This window comes from Atractosteus spatula, chromosome 19 (genome assembly GCF_055471065.1).
Source record: "Atractosteus spatula isolate fAtrSpa1 chromosome 19, fAtrSpa1.hap1, whole genome shotgun sequence".
In the NCBI taxonomy this organism is placed as follows: domain Eukaryota; kingdom Metazoa; phylum Chordata; class Actinopteri; order Semionotiformes; family Lepisosteidae; genus Atractosteus; species Atractosteus spatula.
In genome coordinates, this window is record NC_142724.1 from 4,425,145 (window position 1) to 4,451,973 (window position 26,829).

Below are 26,829 nucleotides of genomic sequence, written 5' to 3' on the forward strand. Positions count from 1 at the left end.
CAATGTCTCTACTCACGTTCACACTCATTGGCACTGTACGTGGTAGCTGGCTTCCAGGGCATTTGGTTGTATCCCGGGCAACAGCGGTCACATGATGCTCCACAAGTGCTGTGCTGACAGTCACACTGCAGTCTTTAACATCCAAAAAAACAACAAAAATGGTCACTCTCAGACGGATTAGCTAAGACCTCAGTCACTTATTCTTACCAGTGCTACACGCCAAATGGAAATCAAGTTCAAACCAATAACAGCTACTAGCAATTTTTGACCTAACAAGATAATTACTCTTCATTGTGGGCTTCATGCACTGACCAACCCTTTATTATCTTTTAAAAATGAATCTGGATCTGAGAAACAATGGAGTGCTACGATATTTAGGTCTCCAGTACAATCACAGCATTTGTAAACAGATCAAAGTCTTGTTCTTGTACAGTTTGGTCAGAGTACCTACATTAAAAAGGGTTCATTAGGCTTACCACTGTTATTGTAAAAATAATTAGAAATGATAAATGAAGCTAAGAAAAGGCTGAAAATAATATAAATGATCACATTTAAATAGTGTGCTTTCCGTATGACTCCGTATGTTTCAAGCAAGTTTTATGCTAGAACAGGCCAAGATTTTGTTTTAGAAAAACAGCAACTAGTTTCAATCAATGAGGGAGAATGCACTATTGAATAAACCATATAGTTATGTAATTGTATATGCATATCACTGAAACCTTCCTGAGCTTTAACTTTGTCACACACTCTACTGCAACAGTTTACTTTAATTTAAACTAGAAATAAAACTCCCAACTAAAAGCCCTAAATTAAGCGGAAAAGGTCATCCTGGCACTAGCACACTGTGTATTCAGAGTTTCACCCTACACAATTGAAACAAATTGTAGGATGGGATGAGTAGCATATTGTGAAATGCGACAAGTGTGGTGTAAAAATGAGATAGACAACTAGAACACATTTTAGCTCAATGCGTTTTTTTTTCTAAAATAAACAAAAATGTGAAAATGCTAAACAAATTCCATGTAATCTTAAACAAGACATCACTGGCTTCGGCCTGGTTAGTGTCGATGGTTCAAACATGGGTCTGGGAGTGCTGGGTCGCGCTGTCTCCATCTTGTGAGCTCTGACAACTGGTTGAATTCCTCCGCTGATAAACGTCTCTTCCACCACCCATAATTCCCAGCTTATCTCCCAACCCTCTGAACTCTCCTCGGGAGAAATGCCACACTCACTGGAAAGATGGATTCCAGTTTACACACTCCACGAGTTACATAATTACATTCGGCAAAAGGCACAAAATAGTGTGGTTTGCCGTAACTGGGCTTTTCTAACTTCAATTGGATTTCTTCTGTTTGCAGACAATCACTTCTAGCTGCTTCTGATACTTTGAAATGTGTTACGTTCAAGCAACGTAAAAGAGGAAAAATACTATAACATCTTTCATCGCTACCAAGTGAGGATGATACTGTATATAAACAGGTCAGCAGTGAAGCTGTTGGACGTTTACCTATAGAAAAAAGGCAAGCATCCCTGCTGGATTTTTTTTTATTATTACAATTATATTGATATTGATATGGTAAACAACAAAATGGTTTCTAATAACACAGTCAGTGAGGCAATAAAAAAACTGGACATTATTGTGTATTCAGCTCCTCCTAAAGCCAACCCCATTTAGTTCTCAGAATGAAGCTTTTTAAGCTGATCTTTTGGAAACTAATTTTTCGTTTTAATGAATGATGCAGGTGCAAATGTCATTTTGTCTAACTTTTAATAAAAAAATACAAAAAAGGATCGATGTGAAAAGTTCTTGAAAAAAAACGGATAACAAAAAAAGGACTGAATCCCTCTAGACAAAGGTATGTGTTACACAAACTAGCACTGGAGGAGGTGCCCCAGGCAGAGAAGGGATTCTTGAGGATTTGACAAGGTAATGACAGCTACAGGAGATGGTGCAGATAGCCTCCAGCACTGGAAATGGATGATCTCGCCTCAAATCTATGTATCGTCCTGTTCAGGACATCTGGCCGACTCCTGCAATTTCCAAAGCATTTGGCAAATTCCAGGTGCTTCTTCAAAACAATCAGCAAAAACAATTTCCTTCAAGTCATGTCAACATTTCCTGTCCTCATTGTGGGTGCTAACACAAAAATCAAACATCTGAAGTATTATTTTCTGTAATATTGAAGGACTTACAAACAAGTGTCTATAGACAAGACATAAAAGGATTTATACCAGTTCGAACCATGCTACTGTATGTATCTTAATAACCCAAAATCACAATAGCTGACTATAGCCTGGAGAAAAATAACGTGCCAACAGCACAATAAAGGACTTTATTTGCCCTAATATATCTGTTATTTCACACTCTGTTTTTTATTGCTGTTTCTTGGCGGTTCTGGCTCTCCTGAGAAAGTGGTGTAGCTGCAGCCTTACAACAGGCTATGCCCATGGAGGTAGATGCAACATTTTCATGGCATTTTGAAATGGTTGTCTTGCTTGTTTGTAACTGTTATCAACCCACTGTAGCCATCGGTATCATATCACAGCTCACATAAAAATCTATTTGGTATGTCTGTGTAAGAAAAATCTATTCTGGTTAAGTACTGTACATACTGTATAACAGTATAGCACATTAAGGAATCATGTTCAATGCTTTGGTATGCATGAACCTTAAACAGAAAAAAATAATTAATTAATCTAGATTAATAAAAGTAGCAAAGACCCTCTTGTATTTTAATAATTCCAAAACACTTGAATATGAAAAACGATCAGTCAATACGTTCATCCTAGTGGTATGGTGCAGCCTTTTGCTTACAATGTCATGAGTTCAAATCCCCAATGGGGCACTAATACTGTACTCTTGAAAAAAGCACCCCAGTCACATTGCTCCAGTAAAAAAGCCCTACTGTACAAACTGGCACTATGACAAGTTATTCAATTATGAATTATCGGTTTATAAAAAAGGTTTCACTAAAAAAAATTGGTGATTGTGGGTTTATAGAAATAGTTCTCCGAAATCACAATTCCCCTAACACGCCAGCTGACTTAATTACATTGAAGGACAACAGATCGACCACTTCGAATGCACATTCTCACGCATAACTAGATTTGGCAAAAATGAATGTTTATCCAAAGCTAAACATCTGCTGTGATCATGAGAGAAAAAACCCAGAAGCGACTCAACGATTCAGGATAGAGCACGTAAATGCTATCATTCACAGCAAACAAGTAGCGCTGCTGTTGAAAAACAGCAGGTGGAAACAGCTATTTTCCATGTGAGAAAAAGCAGCAACTGGTCCACACACATCATATTTTTCTTACAACAAATGACATTGGAAATTTGAAATTAAAACTTCAGAAAGCTCTCGCAAATCAAGACACAGCATGTTGGGCCACCTCAAGCATGCAGTTAAAACTGATAACAGATGTGTTTTTATCACTCCAGTGGGCCCCACGCGCAGTACATTTGTTTAGTCTTAACAGATTAACAGCTCTGAAGCTATAACACTGAAGACACTGTACAGACACGTTCCACACCAACAACTATGTTTATGCCTCGGATTTGTTCGTATGAATTTGCTTCAGGTTAAGAAACATAACCGGGACGCAAGGGACAACAGATAGTTACTGGGGCCAGGGAAACAATAAAGGGCACAAATTATAGGCCCCGATCAACCCGACGTCTTACCTGTAGGGGTCTGTGGGATCCTTGGCATTACAGGCTTCTGCATGCCCATTGCAAACACAGCGCCCACCAATGCTGATGTCCTTGATACTGTAGTAGTACTGAGCGACCACAAAGAAAATTGAAAGCAGGATTAAAAATTATGTAAAATAAAACACCCTGGCGACTGATTTGGAAAACGCAGGGAATTCCTCTTTGCTGGTATCAAAAAAGCGGCAGTGGTTAGCGTTGCTGCCTTGTAGCGCTGGGGCTCTGGGTTTAATTCCAGGCCTGGGGTATTATCTGTGTGGAGTTCGCATGTGCTTCCCACGCTCCAGTTGCCTCTCACAGTCCGAAAACATGGGTTCTGGTAAAATTGGCCCTAGGGGTGAGGGTGCGAGGGTGTGTGTGCCTATATCCCTGGCTTTCTGTCCAGGGTGAACCCCGCCTTGTGCCCACTGCTTGCTGGGATAGGCTCCTGCTCCCCTGCGACCCTGAACTGGAAGAAGCAGTGAGAAGATGGATGGATGGTATCAAAAAGCTGCTGAACACCATACTGAACCACACTGGGACTACATGACCCAGTGGTCCTAATTTTCATCCCTTGGGCTCTCTCCAAAGTAAATGACTGAGATGGTCAACTGAACTGAGGTGAGCTCATAGATAAGACCAGGCCTGGCGCAAATCTTGTGAAGCAAATGCAAGTCAGGAGCAGCCAACCTATCTGAGCGGACCCCCCAGTCCCGACACTCACCCTCCTCGTGACGGTGGGGTCCCGCAGTGCCTTGCCCATCAAGTGGCCCAACAACGTGTTGGTCCTCAGGAAGCGCAGCCTGATGTTGGTGGCCTTGGTGAAGTCCCTCAGAACAGGGGAGTAAGAGAAGTTCATGGCTCCAGGTCTCCCATTGACCAGGGACACGACAATCTGAAAACACCAACAACAAGGCTTGAACACAGAACAACCGTTGCATTTATAGCACGATTCTTCTGGCTGCCTATAAGAATGAACAATAATGGCCCAGCTGAAACAGCACTGGGAAGTAGTCTAGCAGGGATGGGGGAGTTATTAACAAGGACAGGCATTGTTCACTGGGCCATCCCTGTAAACTGTTAAAAAGGGAAGCTAAGGCATCGAAACCTTTCTTTCTGTGCTGTAAGCAGAAGATACAGTTTGGGGGTCAGTGTTAACCATCAGAAAATGTAAAAAAAACCCTCAATGCCATCAGACCTGGCATTTTTATATGGTTGGCAAAAACCAAAACAGATTGAGAATCAAGGTGCTAGCAGAGCCTCACCTCTCCGTTCTCCAGGGGGACGATCCGGGAGTACTCGCTGGTGCAGATGACGTCGTTGTCCTTCGTTATGCGCTCAATCGTTCTTTGGCCAAACCTGTCAATGCAGTCCCTCTTGGAAGCTGGGAAAGAGAAAGGCTCAGGAAATCAGGGAAACCCACATCAGCTGCAAACGACCAAAACCTAGAAGCAAACTTTACTTGTCCTCAGTCACATTTCTATTCTCACAACTGACACCTTCACTCAGAGTACCCACAGTGCATATTAAACACAATGATTAAGAGCAATGGAGGGTAGGGATACAGGTATTCAATGAACTGAACTTCCCAGGGTCTGATTTTATATAATACTCACTCATTACTGACATTACAGGGAACTGCATGGCCACCAAAGCAATACTAATAGGAGGGAAGGAGAATGGCTCGTAGAGTCCTCATTAACAGACGCTCTCATTTCCTTGGTAGTCTAATAAACCCCCTCAGGAGCTGAGCTGACTACCTCAGCTTAAAAGGAAAAATTAGAGCCCTGTGACCCCCAGCAGCCTGTGGGCTCCGATCACCAAATGCTAGAAACCACAAAGGCCTCGCAAGGTGCTACTAATCTTTGAAATAATGAGGAAAGTGGAGTCCTTTTGTCACTCACTCTAAACATGAATACATCCAAATATTACATTAAAATATATATTCTACTCTGCTATTCTATTATGGATACAGTACAGTAGGTGGCCCAATGGCTATAGCAAAGGGATTGTGAGAGGGGGATTCCTCAGTCAAGCCCAGATCCTGCCACTAACTTACTGTCCCTCACTGGATTGTATTCTGTTCTTGGATCTGCAGGTGTGGCTGCTGATCCATGATTCAGCATCACCCTCTAGACTGTTAAACAGCTTGAGTGACATATTTTTAAAATCAATGGTAAATTAAATATTAATAATAATATATTTATTAATATAATATATATATTTTTTTGTTTAGCAAGTTCTACAAGGTAATGCCAGGCTAGATAAAAAAATCAAACAATCTGTTGGAATTCATGTACTGTTCCCACCTCTTTGTACAAATTCCCAGAATACTTGTACACAACACAAAAATTCTCCAGGACAAGAAAAACATGGCTTTGTGCATTGCTTTAACCTTTGCCAGCCACAAAAATGCCTTGGCAAAGTGCTCTGTATCTTAAACCTACAAAAGGATTTACCAACTCTGGACTCACACAAATGAATGTTTGCTAAACACTGAATCTTAAACACCAAAATATTATTATATAGCTTATATAATACAATATTATATAGCTTAAACACTAAATATAATTTATTCTCCAATAAATAATATAATCATCACAAAAGAGTAGAGGGGGAAAAACCTGTTGCTTTACACAAAGTAAAGAAAGGTCCTAAAGTAGAAGGTGACGGCACTTTGTGTCAAAAAAGTCTTTAATTCATGTTTGTTAAATAATGGCCATTTAAAGGTTTGTTTTTTTCTGGCTGCAATTGCTACAATAACATGAGGGTTTGCATATTTAACACAAGCCTGAATCTCCTACTTAACAAGGGTGTTTAACTGTAAGGACAGGTACATGTAGGGGAGATTAGCAATGCACTACTGCATTATGTCTATCTGGGCCAATTATTAAGTAGATTCATTGACAGCTCACATTGGAACAAAATCCAGAGGTCTCTGCAGCCCTCCAGAACCACGATAACCCTGGCACTGGCGATCATAAATTTGCTTGTGTTCTGCATAGTGTTAGCAAAGAATCTCTTAAATTACTTTTTCCTCTGATACGTAAGTTCTAGAGGCCCTATGCCTCACGGTATGCCAACACATAACAGAAAGAGTTTTACAAAAAATCAGTTTGACTCATGACAGCTGGCTAAACACAATTATTACAAAAAAAACTAGATTTTCTGGTCCATTCATTTTCTTCCTTGCCATAATAAACGAGGCAACATTAACCTCCCTAGACTTCCAATGTTCCACTGTTCGGACATTTCATCACAATTTAGAACCCCAAGACTGCATTTTAGCTAAAAAGCGGCCCCAACTACCAAACTCAATTTCAGGCCCCTTAAAGAAGTGTGCAGTTGAGTGAATGTCCTTAATAATTGCACAATAGCAGACATGCAGCCTTATAGTGGGCACTTGAAAGAAAAGGAAATCTGGGCTCTTTGCACTGAGGTCAGAAGAAGATGACCCACACAATAGACCCTTTACTCGATGAAGCAGAACCGCTAGACCAAATCCTCTATTTAGACGCTGACAACCTGATGAGCACAATTTGCAATGTCAGAAGGGGATCTTTAGATTAGCACCATTGGGACACCAGGTTCTGTTTTTAGGCATCTGATCAAATCAAACAGGAGAGTTTCATCTGCATAAAGAGTTTAATCTGCATAAGAGGAAATCTGTAGTATCATTCCAAGGTTTAAAGCATTTTCTTGACAAAAAGAAACAAGGCGAACTTGAAGGCGGACTTCAGGGTGGTTACACAAATCATCTTAGCTCATCCAAGTCAATCATGCTCAGAAAAACCACAACCAGAATGACTAAATGAATTACTCAGCATCTTCCATGGGATGCAGTGTGTGATCAGGGCTTGGTAATTCCAAGCCTTTAATCTGGGATTCTCCAGCCACAAAAGATGACTGATATTTAGAGTTCTATTCTCTAACGTGAGCCTTCACTGAACTCTGCTTTCACTCTTGCTCACTGGAGCTTTGCTTGGACATCAATTATGTTCAATTAGAAAGATGTCTGTAGGAGAAAACAGTATGCCACTGAAGCCACTATGTCATAAAAATATACTTCTAAGAAAGTGCAGCCAGGGGCACAGTGCTTTGTTCGCGTTTCAGCAGTTGAAGAACTCTGCCCTCACCTACGCTGTCAATAATCTTACTCAGTGTGGTGACAAACAGCAAATCCCACAGAGAGGTCTCCAGGAAAATAGGACAGAACAAGCCAAAGGCAGAACCAACAGGAACCTGCTTTGTCTCTCTCTCTCTCTAGCGCTGTGAAGATCTGTCTGTTTTGCTCAGCGAACAACTCAGGTTGGCATTCCATACAAACACTTGTTCTTCTGTCTGGGGTTTGTCTCGGAGCAGTCTGCCCTTGAACAATTGCTGCAAAGCCGTTAAATACAGAGTAATGTCTGATGTGCAGGAATACCCACGCATCATCCATTCCAGCTTGGAATCAAAATGCATAAACATGTCAGAGGAGACTAAAGTTTGTTTTTTCTCCCTGGAGTACAGGGTCTTAGTCTTAGTGCCGAGAGCTATTTCTAGACTTCTGCCTCATCCTTTTGGAAGGTTGACTGTTACTCACAGGCGAAAAACTGCCAAGGTTGGTAGGTGTCGCCGAAGTCTATGGATCGCTCCAGCACCCAAAGATCGGGTCTTGGTGAATTTGCAAACTTGATGAGCACATAAGCAACATGGAAGAGCTGTGGGAAAAGCAAAAACAACACATTATTCTTCATTCAGCCTCCTGCAGATATTTGAGTCACTGCATCCTAAAGCCCATAGGACACGTAAAAATGTGCTTCCCGATTAGTCACTCAGTGTCCCTTTCCTTTTTTAGTTAACACAAGTGAGCAGTGCTAAACCACAAGTTTTTTCCTGTTTAAACAACTCTCTTTCAATACTGTGATTGGGCTGATGTTGTTGTGTCTGCAAATCAGACATGTTCACAAATCTTAAGTCTTGCGTGCTTGCATGTGAAAATTGGAATCTGAATATTACCCAAGAGTGAGATAGCACTCCTGTGGTAGTGATAGTGGTAGTTTCTACTGTGGCATAAAAAGTACACACAGCAAAACTGAACTGTGATAAGTTAATAATTCCCTTGAGTAGTTCTTAATATAGAAATACATACTGAACAGCATGTGAAACAGTGGAACATAGCAAAGAGCAAAGTTATTTCTATATAACAAATCTCCACAAGTTATAATCTGAATTAGGAGGGATGCTACATATAAGCACTGGGGGCAACAAAACCCTTTAATGATCTCTGCACTTTCCATCAGAGATCAGAGAGCACTGAGTCTTGATAATTAATGTACCTCTAAAGACAAGCTTTCATTGTGTTGTATTTTTACAGAGGGAATATCCTTGGTCAAACCTACATGATCTGCCTTGTGCTCCCTAGAACTTCAGCAGTGTTAAATACTCCACTGTCAAAACTGACTGAAGGAACAACAGTAGCCAACGTATTGGAGAGGCAGATGTGAAAGCCAAAAAATAAATTACCTTTTTTTTTGGTTTGTGTAACCTGCATTTAAGAGATTAAAATTTGTAAAAAAGTCAAACAAAACTCAATGAGAAGCAGTGAAATGGAAAGACTTTACTATTAATGTATTCTATAGTATATACTATACATGGCACAGATAATGCAGGGTGATTGAGGATTCCATGTCTATGAAGAGCTAAGGTCACTGTAAGCTTTTCTTGTGAAAGGCACTCCTTAGCTACCCCAAGCATATCAGCTTTTCTCGCCTTAGGACTTGGTTCCCACGAAATCCTGCTTGCAGCTGCTGTTGGCACAGCAGCAGATCTTGAAAACCAGCCAAAATTCATTATGCATGCCTTATGCATTTTATTATTATTATTTATTAATTACTTTATGGGCAATTGTTATGCCCAGAGTACACACTCAAAATGATATTCACTGTCACACCACAACAGATGGAAACAGTGTGCTGTTTTTAGCTTTTGCTAGTCCTGAGAATAAAGAGCCCACTCTAAAGTTGCTGAATATTCCCAAATAACTCTTAAAATCAAAATAATGTACCTATATATAAAGAAAACTGACATCAGACATTGCACAATAATAGAACAATAAAAACTTTAAACCATTTTTTTGTGACAAATTTCAGAAGCAGGCATAGACATTTGACATCCATGCAGTCCTGTCTGTTATGTAGCCCTAGGAACTGTTTGCATGGACTATATACACTAATCCTAATAAGTAGTATGATCACTTATCTTAACAAATAGGGATTGTACTTTTAATTTTTGTGTCATTTTGATTTGATTTTATTTTTGGCCAGCACCAGCCTTCACTTCATTCCATTTTCCACATTATGCTGTGTTAGAACTGTAAATTATTGGTCAATGTTAATGACAAGAGCTCCAGAAATAGACACCATGGGCCCAGTTTAAACTTGGGGATGTTTGGAGAATGTCTAGGAATTTTTTCCTTATGAATCCCTCTACAATGACGGAACAAAGACGCATCTGTGTCAGATCAGAAGCAACCAGAAAGAGGCCTTTCAATACGATTGCTGTCATTTTTTCCCTATCGCTGAGGCGCCTACTGAGTGATACCACTGATGATTTCCTTTAACAAGATTGCACCTTCTCAAAGCAAATTTGGCAAGAGCCTTCAGTATTCTATGCACAAATAATCTGAAATCAAACACCTTTATTTTTTCTATGCAATATTCATATTAAATATTTCTGTATAATCTTAGTTTTAAAAAAAGTGTCCATTGCTGCAAAGTAAGTATGGAGAATAACATTTTGCGTGTTTTTTATGAAATACAGATATTTTTGAAAAGCTTGGCACAGATTCAAGAATACTACTATTACTATTTTTTAAACAAGTACTACCCGTTTTCATCTGTCTTTAATTCCCTGCCTGAACACTCTGACCCTAGAACCACATAGCTGAAACACCATCAATGCTAATAAAGTTTATATGAATTGATTATAAGACATCAGAAACTCATAATCATGACAGTCTTGCAATAAAGATGTTGTTTTGTTTCACAGTACTGAAAGCTGTTTGACAAATGTCGCCCTGTGCTCAACTTAATTTTGTATTTTTCAAATGCTGCAGAAGACGCTCTCACATTTTGTTTTTTTTCCTGTTCTTGCATAAATTTTACTGTACAGATGGCATCATTTATTCCATTTGTGGATTTTACATAAGTAAAATGGGATTATCGCCACCCACCATGTTGTGTATGTGGAGAAACTGGTTCATCCCTTTCTTGACTACTGTAATGCCCTGCTTGCTGGAGCAGCTACTGTAGAATATTGACTGGATATCAGTCATATAATCATATTACCAATGAAGCAGAGGTGCAAGGGACCACCGACTTGCACTCCTAAACTCAGGAACTCATTCCCAAATGAAATATGGCTCTCTTTTCACTGGTGATTTTACATCCCATCTAAAAACGCATTTGGACAAAATGGGATTCTTAAAACTTAATTTTGGTTTTGAAAATGTACTCATACTGTATGTCTTCATTTTACTGTACATCGGTACAGTTTCCTAGTATAGTGCTTTGAGATGTACATAGAAAGTTGCAATACAATGAAACATAATATTATTGCATTTGTACAGGTGGAAAATGTCCGACTGCCCACAGAGACGGATGCCCTGAGCCTGAACGGAGTACTAGAGTCACATAACAGGCACAAGCACTGCTGAGCAGGGAGAAAAGCTCAAGGCTGCACAGACCCCTTCAGCTTTTTCTTCACTTTCCAGTCGTTATGGCTGGACTCTGCGGTGATAAAGGGGTTGACTGCTGATGCAAACCAGGTCTACAGTTCTGCCATCTGAGAAGGGGATTACAGCGGGCGATGGGTTTGTTTAAATAAAAAAAAGATCACTTCATTCATCAGCCTCACAGTCCCGGCTGAGGAATATTTACACTCTGTGGAAAAAAATTAAACATCAACTTCAAAACTGAGGACGTGCAAAGTGTTTCCCCCCTCCCATCTGTCTACAACACAGCTACATCCTGCAAACTCAACTTTGGACATGACAAGTCATATTCATATTTCCCGATTAAAAGCTATTGTACAAAAAGCATGTCAGTGACTGTTCTAGTCATGTTCCTCATCAGCCATGTCAAAATCCTGATTTTTATAATGATGATAGATTTACAGCTTTACGTTTTAATTAAGTGTTGGTAAACCACTGTTGTAGACCAGGATACGTTTCAGCAGATGGATGGATCCCAAGTTGCCATTGGCCTAACTGTCTGCCTGAGCTTCATTACAGTTTTATCACTTTCAGCCATCTCTCAAATATAGCTAACAGCTGTATGATTCATGAGTGGAAAACGTCATGGTTGTATAAGGTTGCTAATCCATTTCACGTTTAATTGGATGCAAGTTTACATTTTCTTTTCAGTTAGGCTTTTCATAATCGGGGCAAGACAACATATCCACTTAGTTGGTGGCCTCATACAGCATCAGATTTCTGATGAGTCATTAGTCCTCATAAACCTTCTTGATGTCCAGCCAGACAGCAAAGTGTAACAGGCTGCAAGGTGCTGTAGTTATCAGTTGCAAAAGAATTTCCAAAAAAGCCAGCAGGAAAAAACTCACTAAGCAAGACTTTGTTGCTCTATAGAGAAAACAAAATCTAAAAATGTATTGCAAAAAGAACATGGCTGCAAATCTTGCAAGAGACTACAATGAAAACAGAATGAGAACAGAATTTAGCTGGGATTCGATTTGGTGGTAGGAAAAGCTGAACGAGTCTTCCACTACAGCAGGAAGCATTGAAAATAATTTCATAAATGACTGGTTACACATTGCTGTGGATTAATAATCAACTGAAACGGTAATTTGGCAGGTTGGTTTTTGCTAGACAGATTTACTAGAAGATAAGAGAAATGTATTCTAAAGGTAAACATTAATTTGAATTATGCATTGCATGATACTGCACGTAATGTGAAATCTCATTTGCCTTATTTTCTGAATACATGCAGGTTTCAGCAAAGAAACTGAAAAAGAAAAGACTGATTATCACCTGATCTAAAGAAAATTATTATTTATATATTATTAAATACATAAAGACTATTATAATTACTGGAACTACAATTTCCTACCATTATATCCTGTTTTTTTAATTGAAAATACATCTTTTCTTAAATAGCCAAAAGAGTTTAAATTTACCCTTCAATATAATTCAATGTTTATTCAATTCAATGTTTTTTTTTAGATTAAAAGAAGGTGGTTAAGTACAGTAATTTGCAACAAGTAACCAATAACTGAGTTTGGGCTGGCCTGTCCTTTCTGATGGTCAGAAACATTGTGAGTTTGGTCTTCACCATGGTGGTGGAGTGATCATAGTTTTAAGGTGCTTTGCTGCCTCAGGACATGCACAGCTTGTCATCATTAACATAATCATGAGGTCAACATTGCATCTGCAAGTTCTGGAAGGGATACTTGGTCCCCTTACAATCATATAAGCAGATCTACAACAGGATGGCAGAAGACGAATTTCACATTTTGGATAGGCGAAATCAAAGTCCAGCACTACACCCCATTGAAATGTGAATGGTTGGACATGAAGCAAACTATTAATTCAAGGAAACCATCAGATATCACCGATATTTGATCAAAAGATCTAATTCCATTTTAGTTTCTAAAGTATACGAGAATATGGATCATCCTTGGAGGAGCCTTTTCTCTGCACTGTAAATCAGTGTAAGCGTAGAGATGTGGCTACCACAGTATCAGGACTCTCACACACTGTTCACCAAACAGGTGGCCCATGTGGAACAGAGCTGATGAAGCCCGAAGGTGGACCCCTTGACAGGTTTTCTCTTCGGACACTGGCATCCCTACCCCTCTACCTCCCTGCCCCCACTCCGTATCGGACTCCTTAACTCAAGGAGCCTGATAATGGCCAACAAGCTGCTCATTAGGTTTTCAAATATTTACAAAAGCATCGTCAGTGGAATCCGGGAGGGCAGATTGGGAGAAGAGGAGTGATAAATGAAATGCTTATGTAGGAGAAAGTTGGATAGAGCTGGATCCAGCTGTGGCTGTCAATACACTCGGTTTCTCACTCTCCTGCCCCCGCAATTGGGATTCCACCCATGCTGTGCCTTAATTAAAAGCAGCTTTTGCAAAAGCAGGCCCTTGGAGTGGGCAGTGCCTGGGGGAGAGTCACCAGAGAGAAACCCTTTTAGGTGTATTTCCAGAAAAAGTGCTTGTTGCAATTTAGGATGAGAGCCGTATAAGACTCCCTAGTTTCTGTGTGCTGCTGCATGTATGCATAAAGTCTCCGCTGATGACAATAACCACTGCTTGCCTATGCACGAGCATTTGGAATTACCTCTCCAGCCAGCAAAACATTCACCACATGCTTGGCATTTCTGAAACTCAAGTCTTATGGTAGTTATCTCACAACAAAGCCATGTGGAAGGGTTCAAGATGAACTGTTAGCTACCCTTTCAATAAAGGTAGAATTTATTAGGCAGGAACAATAGCTGCAATACATAGGATACATACTTTTGTCCAAGATGTTTTCCAACTTAAATATTGCAAAAGAGCAATTTAAAACATGATCTTAAACAAAATCTCTTCAAATGTAAGATTTTGAGCTTGATCTGGAAGGTATTTCTGCAAAGGCCCTGGAGAACAAAAAAATGAGGGGTCCATACCAAACAACAGAAGCCTCCCCATCTAAAAAATCATTTTTGTTCTTATTTATGCATAAATAGAACAGAGATGTTCTGAGTGGCACAATTAAGTCTTTACAACGAGTTATTCTTTTTTAGTGGCAACAAAGCTAGTAACACAGAAATCGACCTCCTAATAGTCTTTGCCACTAGGGAAACTAAACTGCTGTTTTCCTTTAAATTACACAGCACTGTGTTTATATAAATATTAGTTTAGTATACTGTAACAGGGAAAAGGCCAAAAAACATGGATAAAAGAGCAGCTTTTGCATTGTGCCACAGCCACAGGCATAATAAAGGAGATTTCAGAAAGAGAGTGGCAGGTAGATGCAATCGGGATCTTTAAAACGAAGCACCTTTGGCACTCACACAATGCCAACCCACATTCAGGTGAAGCATGCATATCTGAGGAATGATGTGATCTGAGTACGAGACGGCAGCAACAATAACCACAGTTTACAGCAGATAAGATGCTCGGCTCCTTCGGCTTGTGTTGGCACGCATTGTTTAGGTGAATTTCAAAATAAAATTCTTGACACATGCATCCGGCATCCAAATGCCCTTTTCTTTTAATTGCTTAAGAACACGCACAACCTTGACCTCAGACACATAACCTCATGAAAACAGCTTGAAAGAAACAAAAGGTATTTTCTTTTGTCTAGTTTTCAAGCAGGAAAAATCCTAAATGTATATACAGTCTACAATTCATTTCTTAAGAAATAGATCTACAAATATAAGACCAGCATTTACTAGAACACAGGTAAAAGGTCAGAAAACGTATTACAGATTTTCTGTAGTATGTTTCTGGAACTCACTGACCCTGATATAAATGAATGTTAAACTCCATTCCCTTTCATGATTCTTGCTTCCCGTGTCTTTCTCTGAATTCCAAACCTTTCTTTGGTTAATGTTTCTCCATTAAAAGGCCTAGCAATACATCAAGTACATCTGGCCAGGGAATAGTACTGAAACTAAGTGTTAAATGGAAAAACTGTTCAAACAATTTGAATTGTAACGGCTAAAAGACAGGAGCATTTAAATGCTTTATCCATCCTATTGTAACTATTACTTTGTCTGCTGTTATTTAATTAAAAGAAAAATATTTAAAGAGCTGAAACAGCCTCTGTGATCTCTGGAGCAGAACATTTAAAGAAGTAACAAATCATCAGTTTGCAGAAACAAGCAGCCTAGTTAGTCACTTTCATTTAGAAAAGCAGCCTGCATTTTCTCCTCCTCTGCATTTGTTTAACTCAAGGTCTCCTAAATCTTCTGCTCTCTCTCAATGGCAGACTGACCCTCAGATGATGCTCTAACAAGCTGGAGATGAGCCTCTGTAACTTGTTAGGGAAAGCCTAGCTGGAAAACGAAAGACATACCTGATAAGCCACATAAGAAGTTGCAAACTGAAGATAAACACCGGGTTCCCAAAATGTATCAACACTTTTCTGCTGGAGATGTTGCAGATCTTAGTGTTTTACCCAAAAGACATTACAAGAGCTCAGTGAAATTCTAATGGGAGGCTTTGTCAGGCAGCAGGGCCTGGGTTCTAAGGGTTAATTATTTTAGGAACATGCAAGGGCATGCAAAATGTAACCAAGAGAACAGTAAACATAAAGAGAAAATGACTGAATGGAGAGCTTTTACGTTCCTGGGAATAGGAAAGTATTAGATCTATAATTCTGTCTGGAATTTGCAAATCCTCTCAAAGCATCTGTTCACAATGGGTCATTACCACCAGAAATTACAGAATGTATTTTGCATCAGATCTTATGAAAGCCCAACTGTGGGGTGTCTCGTGCTATATGGGGGCCACACACATATTAAACTGGGTGTTATAATAACCTATGCCTTTGGGGTTCAAAAGTGAAAACACAATGATGTAATTTCATGTGGCATTTATACAGACTCATGCATTATCCTTAGATCACTAATTGTTACCTTTCTTAGTGCATTTTCCCTCTGATTTGGTAACCACCATAATAAGAATAGTTTCAGTTATATTGTCAGTATAATCTTCATTTCAAATGTACTACTTCTGTTACAAAAAGCATGTGAAAAGGAGAGAAAAGGCTGCAATGTGCAGTTCCTATGAACAACCATTAGAAAAAGCAGACATTCTGACATACAGTAAGTCTATTTGTAAAACTGGCCACACAATTTAAGTTGCTTACTATAGCTGTTTAACTGGCCAGAACAATAAAAAACATGCAGTGCATATTTTTAACCCACATTCATGTCAAGGCACCAATTCTTTTAAGTAATATTTCACTAAAAATGAAATCTCCTTTTTATCCACATAAGCAGGTTCCTCTGTATGTAACAGTAACCATATTTCATATTTCATACAAATACAGTAGTCTCAGTCATTATGCTTGTGTTCAGACTTGAAGTCCACAATGTCCTCTTGATAAATGTTTAAACATTACAAGAAGTCATGAAGGTCATGTTGCAATCAATGTATGTAGAGTGTTATGGCCATATATTTGGTCTTTTTATTTTAGAAGTGAAAGCAGATAAGAAACTTGTGCTGTTTATCTCTGCTTTAATGTTCCATTTTATTTTTTCCTCAGCTACACACTGAAGATCCGGCTGTTGAGCTAATATTAGTTTGTTTTTATTCCCAAGAATAACATCCTGTGGGTTATTGTTTATTTATTGTATCACGGAGGATAATAAAATAATTGTGCATTAACAAAAATAGTTGTTTTATAAACTCTATAGTACACAAGCTTTTCTAAATAGCCATAATAAATATTACCCACATGTTATACAGACTATTTCTAAACTTGTTTATTTTGGCTTCCTAATGTTGAAAAACCTTTACTGAATAGCAATACATTTTATTAAACAATTACAGCTGACACAGAAACACAGTACATGAACTTGGAAGTATAGGGTACCTTGTGCACCACTTATAGGTCACAAAAAGGGTTAAATAATATGCACAGTACATCAGTGTTTAAACAGTTGTGTGAAAAATGAAGTGTCTGTAACCTTGTCTCGGGTTCAGAAGATACAAAGTAATATGGCTGCAGTAAGGAATAAGCATTGGCTTGGTTTGAAGGATGATCCCAGTTGGGAATCTCCAGTTGCCCCATTGGTGGTGACAGTGGGAGTGGCAAAGCAGTACAGGGGTATTGGCATGACAGACACAGGGTAACAGTGACCTAGAGCCCCAGAATTCTAACCAGACCCATTTATACTGCTGGAAAAGACCAAGACTGCTGTCCTCACCTGACATGAGCACCAGGTCTAAGCAAGGAATATTCCCATATAGAACAATGAACAGGAAGGAACTGTACCCACACCCAGACACCTTAACTACCCACTGACAGAACATATTGGACTTAAGAGTAGAGTCAACAGAGATCCAGAGCACTCCGTGAAGAAAATATAAGTGACTCATTCAATTATTGGAATTTCTGGAAGAGCTGTGCCATGAAATTTCTTCATCTGTAATATTCAAATTACTACGCCAGACAAACACAGCTGCTAAAAACTCCAGATTAAAAACAGCGAAAGCCAAATCTCTTTGTTCCCCTAATATCTAGGATATAATACTTCGGGTGAAATGTTTTACTCATTTAGGAGACAACATGTGCATGCACAGCAGAATAGAGATGTGAGCAAAAAAAGAAAGAAGAGCCCGATAGCTAATATAGAGATTCAGTAAGTTCTATAAAGTTTAGCAAGTTTTGTAAAAGTAAAAACTGTCCTCTTTTAAAAAAAAACTGCTAGACTGCTTTTGTTTCTCCAAGAGAATCTATGCCATTCAGAGTCTATAAAGGGAATGCCAGTATAAAATAAATCAAATGCATATGGTGTGCCCAAACTCTCTCTAAGGTACAGCAGTGTCAGGATAAATCAAACCATTAATAATATAGAAATAAAAAATTAAAGTGTGACAGAGCTATGTCTTCCTATACGTCTTTTACATTACAGCAAGGAGAATTTAATACAGTGCTTTACCATTCCATGTGAAATTAGGATTGGACACCCTTAGCTTACACAGTCTTTGCTTATCCCTCTTTTTCACAATGGTTTCCTACGTTTTACTGTTTCCACTACATTATACCATAGTATATAGATTTGATAAGGTTTTAAAAGGTTAGAATTATATAACCCAACAAGAAGACTCGACTTGCACAGCCATACTAAAGCTGAATTTCAACAACTGATCAAAATAATCAGTAAGTACTGCATACAAGTAGAATCTGATCTTCTGAACGATGGCCTACAGCGCGCAATGATTTACACGGAAACCCTGTGGTTTAATGGCAAGCTACAGACAGGGCTGCTTTTGGCTGGTTATGGCATCATTACTTTCCGTGTTCAGAAACCACACTTGTGTTAGCTACAGCCAACAGGAAACCTATAATAATAGTCTCCCTGGAGGAAGCCTAACAGCTGCACATTGAGACAGGTTTCCCCTGCAGAGGTGCAATGTGTAAAGCAGTGCCCTCAGCATGAAAAGGGTGATGAATTTCCCTCAGGATTGTGTTTACTTGTTTAAAGTTAATGACTACATTTTAGTAGTACTATTTTGCTTCATGTACTGAGGGCACAGATTCTAATGCAAATTCTCAATTACAGCATAATCTCCAAAAAAGATTTTTTTTGACATATTTGCATTAACATAAATAATATATACTGTGTGCACAGGTTTAGCTGCACCTGTGGGGGAATGAGGAAGTGCAGACAGAAACCTCTGTCCCCACCCACCTTTCAGCCATTCATCTTTTCACACCGCACAGGCCTCAAAGATCAAGGAGAGAAACTGTTACAGCCAGGCAGTGGCCAGGAAGAAAAGTTTAAGCTACAGCTTTGTACACTGCAGAGACACGAAACAAAGTTCAAGCACAACTATGTTGACTGGTCTCGATAATTAAGAAGATTGTTAGACTGTATTTTCTATAGGCTGAATGCAATACGCAGGTAATGCATGTAGGTTTTTAAGATATCATTATTTCTCTGTGTGTGCCTCGCAGCGCTGGGTTCAATTCCAGACCCGGGAAGCTATCTGCGTGGAGTTTGATGTTCTCCCAGAGTTCGTGTGGGTTTCCTACGGATGATCCTGTTTCCTCCCACAGTCCAAAAACATACTGGTAAGTTATACTGGCTTCTATGGAAATTGTCTGTGCGCGTCTGCCTGCTCTGTGATGGGCTGGCGCCCCATCCAGGGTGCAGTCTTGTGCCCGTTACTTGCCAGTATAGACATGACATGCACCAGAACATGACCCAGAACTGAAAGAAGTGGTTAGGAAATGGATGGACAGTACACTGTGTGAGGGGTTGAAAACATACCTGACTGTAGCACCCTGTAGCGTGTTGATTATCAACAGTCTGCAATGCTTTTCAGTCTTCAAAACATATTTAGCATTTTACCTCAATGTAATTAAAGGTCAAAGTTTCATTCAATTACCTGCCAAATTCCACTGTTTATAGAATAACTGCTTTTCTGTTTTTGTCTTTCAAGCACAAGTAATTGAAAATATAACTACTGGTAAGTGCCCTGTTTCTGAGTATGACAATAGAGAACCTAGGGACCTGACGAGCTGAAAAGAAAAACAAAAATAGAAATAGCAAAAAAAATATCATTAAGTGGAAAAGATTTTTTAAAAGGAAAAGGTTTTCATTTTCATAAAAGTTCCAAAAAAAAGGCAAAGAAATAAATGTACCAGACCCAATAAGTGTGACTGGAAGGCAAAAGACAACAGTAGAACACTGTAAATCCTTCTATTTGTTTTCTTAATAAATGGGAGAGAATAAGACACTGGAATCAAACATTTGTACTATCTACAGTATACGCTGAAATCAGCATCTGCTATAACACACGGCTCACAAGCATAACTCTTGAGTGAGTGAGACACAGAGTTACTTCCTTGGTTTGGCCAACTGCACTGCCAAAGAACAAAAACTCTTGCATGCCCTGGCAAATTGTGTACAGCTTCCGAAGCCCACCTCCCTCTTCCAGCTCCTAGTGCAAAGTTCAAACAGTTTGACAGTTTCCTTCAAAATTTCAGGGAAGGCTGTGGTGCCCCAACGTTAACAACTGTTTGCACTCGAGTGACAGAAGCTCTGAAAGACCCAGTGGCAACCAGGAAGATAAGGAGATCCTGCCTGACATGGGATTGGGGTCCTATGGTCTTTGGAGGTGTGATTCCTAACAAACAGGTCCCTTAGCCCTGCATGTTCTAATGTAGCTGCAGCTGAAATGATGTGTAAAACTGTCCAGTGGTTAATGAATAACATGTATAAACCAAAAGACAAAAAACAGTGTCCTTTAGCTCACAAATCACAGAGACATGGGTCACCCATCAAACTAGAAAGGACAAGTGATGCTTCAGTATTACTACACAAAACATGTGAATCAGAATCAATAGCCAGCTTTTGTTCAGAAATATTAATTTCAGACCTAAGTAGGCCATGAAAAAAAAAGTGAAAATCGAAGCACAGGGCAATATATTGCACTCCATAGCACATACAACCATCTTCCTTAGTTACTATTGACCTTCACATCAATCCCAAAGACTGTTAGCCCAAACCTAGCACCATAGCACATCCGAAAGTAAGGAATGCCTTTAGAGTTTGTGACTACACGCAACACAAATGAGCTATGGTTTCCAGTGAATTAGAAAAATGGCAGGGGGTGAAACAGGAACAGCTTATTCTTTCAAGAGAAACAATCTTCATTCTTAACTCTAAAGAGCAAACAGTCCAAACCCTAAAAACCTGATTATCACTGTAGTGACCTACTCAATTAATTCATCTTGGTGTCTAGAAACACAAGTTTGTTTTTTTTTAAATCCCCAATGCATGCCAGTTCTTACTCATTAACAAACATCTTCCAGCTGTGCGCTGTCACTCATTTTCAGTCTGAAAACTTAATCTTTAAAATGCAGTTTGAAAAGGAAATAACCTTTTCAGATCATCAGGTATCCAAACCTTACATGAACAAATTTAAGTGTACTGTTAATCCTTCACAACAGTTGGCACTTAATATCAGACAGGTTTTTGGCACAAATGTTAACTGCCTTCTTAATTTCTTATGCACTAATACAGGCACTGGAATGTGCTGTGTTTTATGCTACCTAAGTGATAAGAACAAAACTGAATCACAAAGAAGGTTAGAAACAGCGAAGCCATGCAGCTGAAGCATTGATAAGCGAAGTAACATTGAGGTGGAATTTTATGCTCTACTAGGTGCACTTGCTACCATGGCTTTACTCTTAAACCTGCTGATTCACACACTGTACAGAGCTTTGCTGCAGGGTTGTCTCAAAAAGAGTGGGGAAAAGCCAACAACTCACAGGTGTGATTTTTGCAAGGGCTTCAGAGACTGATAACAGGCCTCCTGCCAGAAGCCGTAGATCCCACAGCCAAATATGGCTGGTCCCATTACTGCACTTCTGCTGATCCACAGAAATACAGAAGTGTGTTAGTAGTGTCGTTAAAAAAACAACCTGCTTATTGGCCTTTAACAGTTTCCCAGCTGGATTACTGACTCTCAGCACTCAGCACCTGTGACAGCTGTCTTTCTGAGCACTGCTTCCCACTGTAAGAATCTGCACATCCAATCATCTAAGAACAAAAGAATGTGGATGCAGCTGTTTTTCCTAATTATGGTCTATTCTGTTAACTGCCTAAAGTTCTTAGCTTATAAGGTCATTTTTGTTAAAGGTGTTCTAGAGACAGACATTGGCTCAGGAGTTTCATTTTCAAGGAGTAAGAAAATTGTATTATATTGTCATGATTTTAACTCCTGCCCAAAAGAAATCAATCAGGAGAGGAAACTGCAAACAATGCTAAATCCGTTGCTTCTTACCTCCAAAAAACAAGAAGAAAACCTTACAGCAAAAAGCTTATGGTGCTTAGATAGTTTTCCTCTGATGATTCATTCAAAAGACACCCTTTTAACCGACATTGTTCGATAGTAATTAAAAAAAAACCTGTGAATATTAAATTAAGTTTTCCAGAAAGCTAGAGCATAGTTGAGATATGGGCAGAGTGGTTAAAAAAGAGATTTATCGTTGAAATTGAAAACCATATACAGGTGGAGAGGGGCTGTGGCAGATCTCTTACAACACTGCACTCTCAGCCTCAACTGCTTCATGTCTCCGTAGCTCTGCTCCTCCACGCCTCCTGTTTTTCTTGCCTTCCGTTATACACTCCAACTTCTCTCCTATTAAGGTCAGTCTGTGAATCTGGCTGCAGCCAAGCTCATTTTCCTGTTCAGTAAGCATGATGAAAGAATGAGGGGTTGAGAGAGGAGCGTACTGACAAGACGACCACAGTTCCTGTGTGGAGGGTGAGGTAATCCCAGCCCCGTACAGTAGGATCTTTGTAGGCTGTTCCCAAGCAGGGGACCGCCAATCTGACACACACATGTCACCAGCTTCGACTGCAAGGAACCCAAGCTTGTAGAAACCTGCATCTAAGAAACAGAACAATGCTCACATTGTCAGGACTCAAGGTGTGTGATATCTTGCATGGTGTATTTACCTTTGGAAAATCTGAACAAGCTTTATTATGAATTTCATTTCTTTAAACATCATCGTAGGTAGAACTGGCTCTCGTGCTTGTTGCAACAAGAATTATAAGAGTCACAATATTTGTTTGTGGAGCTAAAGAACAGCAGGGTCTGTCCTGGAGTGGATGCTTGAATCAATTACAGTCGGAACTGCTGTTTCCCACTGTTTCTTGTCAGGAATTTAAATGCTCTACATGCCTGCAGGACTACTAAGTGAGTCAAGGATCAATGTCTCTATATCAAATTGGAAATTCCATATTTCTCTAAAAAATACATCGTTTTTATAAAAGCACAGAAAAGCTTATATGTCATAGCAACTTTCTTATATTTACATGGCTAGAAATATGTATATGCTGATATATTGTTTAAAAGAATCACTACTCAAACGTCAGCCTACATTTTGTCCACTGGGGCCAGATGTTCAATGGGCTGCTGCATCGAGCTGCTCCAGTCCCTGCTGGCACAATAAAAAGTAACTACTTCATCCACAATCCATTAGAGAGAAAGAACCGATCCCTAGCTGATCTGATGTGGCGAATGTCACTAATGATTTACCAGCTGAAGAGAAGAAGTTGAAACTTTTGAAACTTTGCTTGCAGCAGAAAGTAAGGGGTTACAAACCACTGAGATAACAAGGCATCAGAGTCGACTGGTTTGGGGAAAACAAAGAGATCTAGTTTGTCACTTCAAGCTACATCTGTACATAGGTCCTTTAACGTGTGTATAAGAGTCACAATGCCAAAACCGTGAGAACTACTGTAGCTAAAGGATATGGACCTTAATCTTAGAACGAACAGTTTAGCTAAATCACAGGAAAGGGAAATTGTTCTTAAATGCCTGTACGGGCATTAGCATTAGGAGGCTAAATCAATGTTAGGAAATGTTCACCACTTAAGGAGTAACACTGGCACTCTGTCAACTGACAATAGACCTTATACAGGTTACCCTTAGTAATGAAACTCATTAAAAAGTTACATAAAAAAAGCCATGGATGTCTGTTCAGATTGATTGGTCAAAGCAATCCCAATGTGCCTTTGACTTCTGAAGACTTATGTGTTTGAAGGAATACTATTCATTTGTTCTCTTTATGAGGAAAGAAAATCATGACTCAGTTGCTCTGTTTGAAATCCCAGAAAAGCACCTTCTCTCTTTTTCCACTACAACAACACAGTTCAGAAAGCATGCCAGCGGACCAACTGCAGATTACACCATGAAGACAGACAGAGCAAAGGCAGGAAAGAAAACTAAGGGGAGGCAACACAAGACCTGATAATAAAATTTCCACACAGCAGAAAAGAGAAAAGCCTGTGGACTGAGGGAGAGAGAAGAGAAGGGGAGAATTCATCTCGTCCCCATGCTTGCTAGCAAGAGTAGCACAGGACACAATATTTCATGAAAACAATTAAACTTATCTGGGATTGGCCAAAGAAAAGGATGAGGTAATTTAGAGAAGAACGGAGATATGTCAACAAGAAGTTAGCTACCCAAACACTTGTCCCTGAATGCTGTATTTTAGTGCTTTAAGGAGTATAAGAAATAGCTATGAACGGCACTGCCTTTGAATGGAACTGGAACTCCAGCTCCTTTTCTTTTCAGAAGCATAAACAAGGATGTGGTCGGTTCCCTTTTCATAAACTACCACCTTTTTTCAAAGTAAGTGCTTGAAAAGCCTTCACCGCGCTTCTCCTGAAGTGTCACATTCCTGACGATGCACAGACATTTCTTGAACACCACTGGAACAAACGCACACTGATCCACAAAAGCAGCAGATACACAAGCACCAGCTTGCTTCAGGCTTGCTGGGACAATGAATCTAGCTTTTTATGCCTTGCAGAAGTGTAAATATTTCACTAATTCAAAGTGCAAAAGGGCACAATATTAAAATAATCACAGCAGTTCTCGTGGAAATAAAATCTATTAAGTAAACAGCTTATTTTATCTGCTTTATTAATTTATCGCTCAGGTCTATTTAACGTCAGTCCAGACTGCATTTCCCACTGTCTTGTACTGTACTTACAATGAAAAACAGCTGAAGACATTTTAAACTCTTGTGAGACAGACTTTTTTTACTACCCATTATACATCTCTTAAAACATTTTCCTGGCCTCTGGGGATATGTATGATTAAGACGAAGAAAACAGACAGAACATGCTTCAGTTGACAAATGACTTTCCTTGTCCTTGCCAGACCTGAAGAAATACTGCTGAATTTAGTGAAAGCAATTAATCTAAAGAAGACATTGGAAGCACAGAAAGAAGGACGGATAACAATTTAATTTTATAACGTACTACAGTACATAACCAGCATTCCAGAATCATGTCCGATACATTACAGAATTAAATAAGGCATAGGCCATTTATTATTTTAATTTGGAATCACACCTTGGTTTGAATTATACTCCTCCGATTTTAAGTCGCTAATTGTAAATTAATTCGGCATACTGCTGCTGCTCTTGCTCCAGCACGGTGAGGTTAGGTTCAAGTGTGCATCCCTCCTAGATCTCTGCTGTTATATAATGCCTTCAGTGTCTGCTGCGGTCTCTATAGCACCAATCGGAGAAGAGATATGGCTCTCATTGACAACACAGCAGTCTCACAGTGGTCACTATTCAACAGGAGGTTAAGGACAGACACCTCAGCCAATTCAAACTCAACCAAAACCAGTAGCACTCAGTTGTGAGTTGTGCCAGTTGTGCATGGGGAATCACAGTCCTGAGCAGGCAATATCTGCATAGTTGGCTTCAATCTGCATTCCTAATGAAAACACAGGCCACCACAGAGATACTACAATTTAGTTGTAGTAATTGTTTAATTAATGTTTTAATTTAGCCATTGCTTTCACTCTGTTTTTAATTGTCCAAATGTCACCGAGGATAAATCATAGACCAAATGAAAACTTACTTTTTAGTTTCATGCCTTAGATTCCTTAGAAGGCAAGTGTTTAATTGATAAGACCGGCTCCTAGCCAGATCTATCATTAGCTGCTGCTGAGTCAACCGACCAAACATCAGCTATCTTAAAAAAACACCTTTCCATAAGGTGCTTTTGCCAATGGATAGATCGATCATTCATTAATTGACTTACTTAAAGATCTGCCACAGCACACCAAAATACAAAAAGGATACTAATTTTAAAACCTAAGTTCAGATAAAGAAAATAGTCATGTTCTATGGCTTTAAAAAATGGTATACAAAAAAGCTTACAAGTAAAATAATAATAAAACAATTATCTATCCAGTCAGTAACTGCTAAGTCCAATAAAAGTATGACTGCAGTGACTCAGACTCAGACTTTTTATGCCTCTGCTTCCAATATAAAGACAGGTTGAAGGCTTGTTAGAAAGGTTGGAAAAATTCTATATGGGAGGCAGAAGAGGTTTAGGAGATTCCCGCAGGTACGGACAAAGATCAGGTTAACTAGCATTCCAACCCTTCTCTGGGGTCAAGCAGCCAGTCACCACCTCCTCAGCTGCAACCTAGATTCCTCGCTCATTGACAAAGAGCACTCCTACCTCGGCACAAACAGAAAAAAAAGCCCAGTACGGCTGAATTAACTCAGGAATCTCTTCAGAACGCCCTGTTCCCACAGAGTCCAGGTTCCATCCTGCTGTCTGTTTCATGATAGCCCGATATTGTTTTTTAACAAGATGGTTTATTGACCCTAGGAAATCAGCGAGAAGCTAGTCACAGCTCTCTGGTTACATTCAAGGGAGGGGGAGAGGGAAGTGGGGATTGCAGAGATTTGGAAACGAAGGAAAACTAAACCGACAAAGTACTGTACCTAACCAAAAAGAGAACACTCCTAGTGCCTTTGTCAAAAAAAATGTCCAATGGCTTTTTAGTTCTGTAAGGAGGGCTTTTGCTTAAAGGAAAAACTATATTCAGCATTACCACATTAACAAAAACACTACACCTGA

General features: G+C 39.4%; 1 protein-coding gene across 1 annotated transcript in view; it reads right to left on the minus strand.

Annotated features, from left to right (window-relative positions):
- The window catches only part of lama5 (laminin, alpha 5), an 84,557-nt gene that overhangs the window by 51,572 nt on the left and 6,156 nt on the right, over positions 1 to 26,829 (minus strand). Inside the window, exons 3-7 of the mRNA XM_088937197.1 lie at positions 8,280 to 8,397; positions 4,960 to 5,078; positions 4,419 to 4,589; positions 3,689 to 3,786; positions 17 to 132 (exon numbers count right to left, since the gene is read on the minus strand). Of these exons, the coding sequence (XP_088793323.1) occupies positions 17 to 132; positions 3,689 to 3,786; positions 4,419 to 4,589; positions 4,960 to 5,078; positions 8,280 to 8,397 (622 nt within the window). The remainder of the gene's footprint in view (positions 1 to 16; positions 133 to 3,688; positions 3,787 to 4,418; positions 4,590 to 4,959; positions 5,079 to 8,279; positions 8,398 to 26,829) is intronic.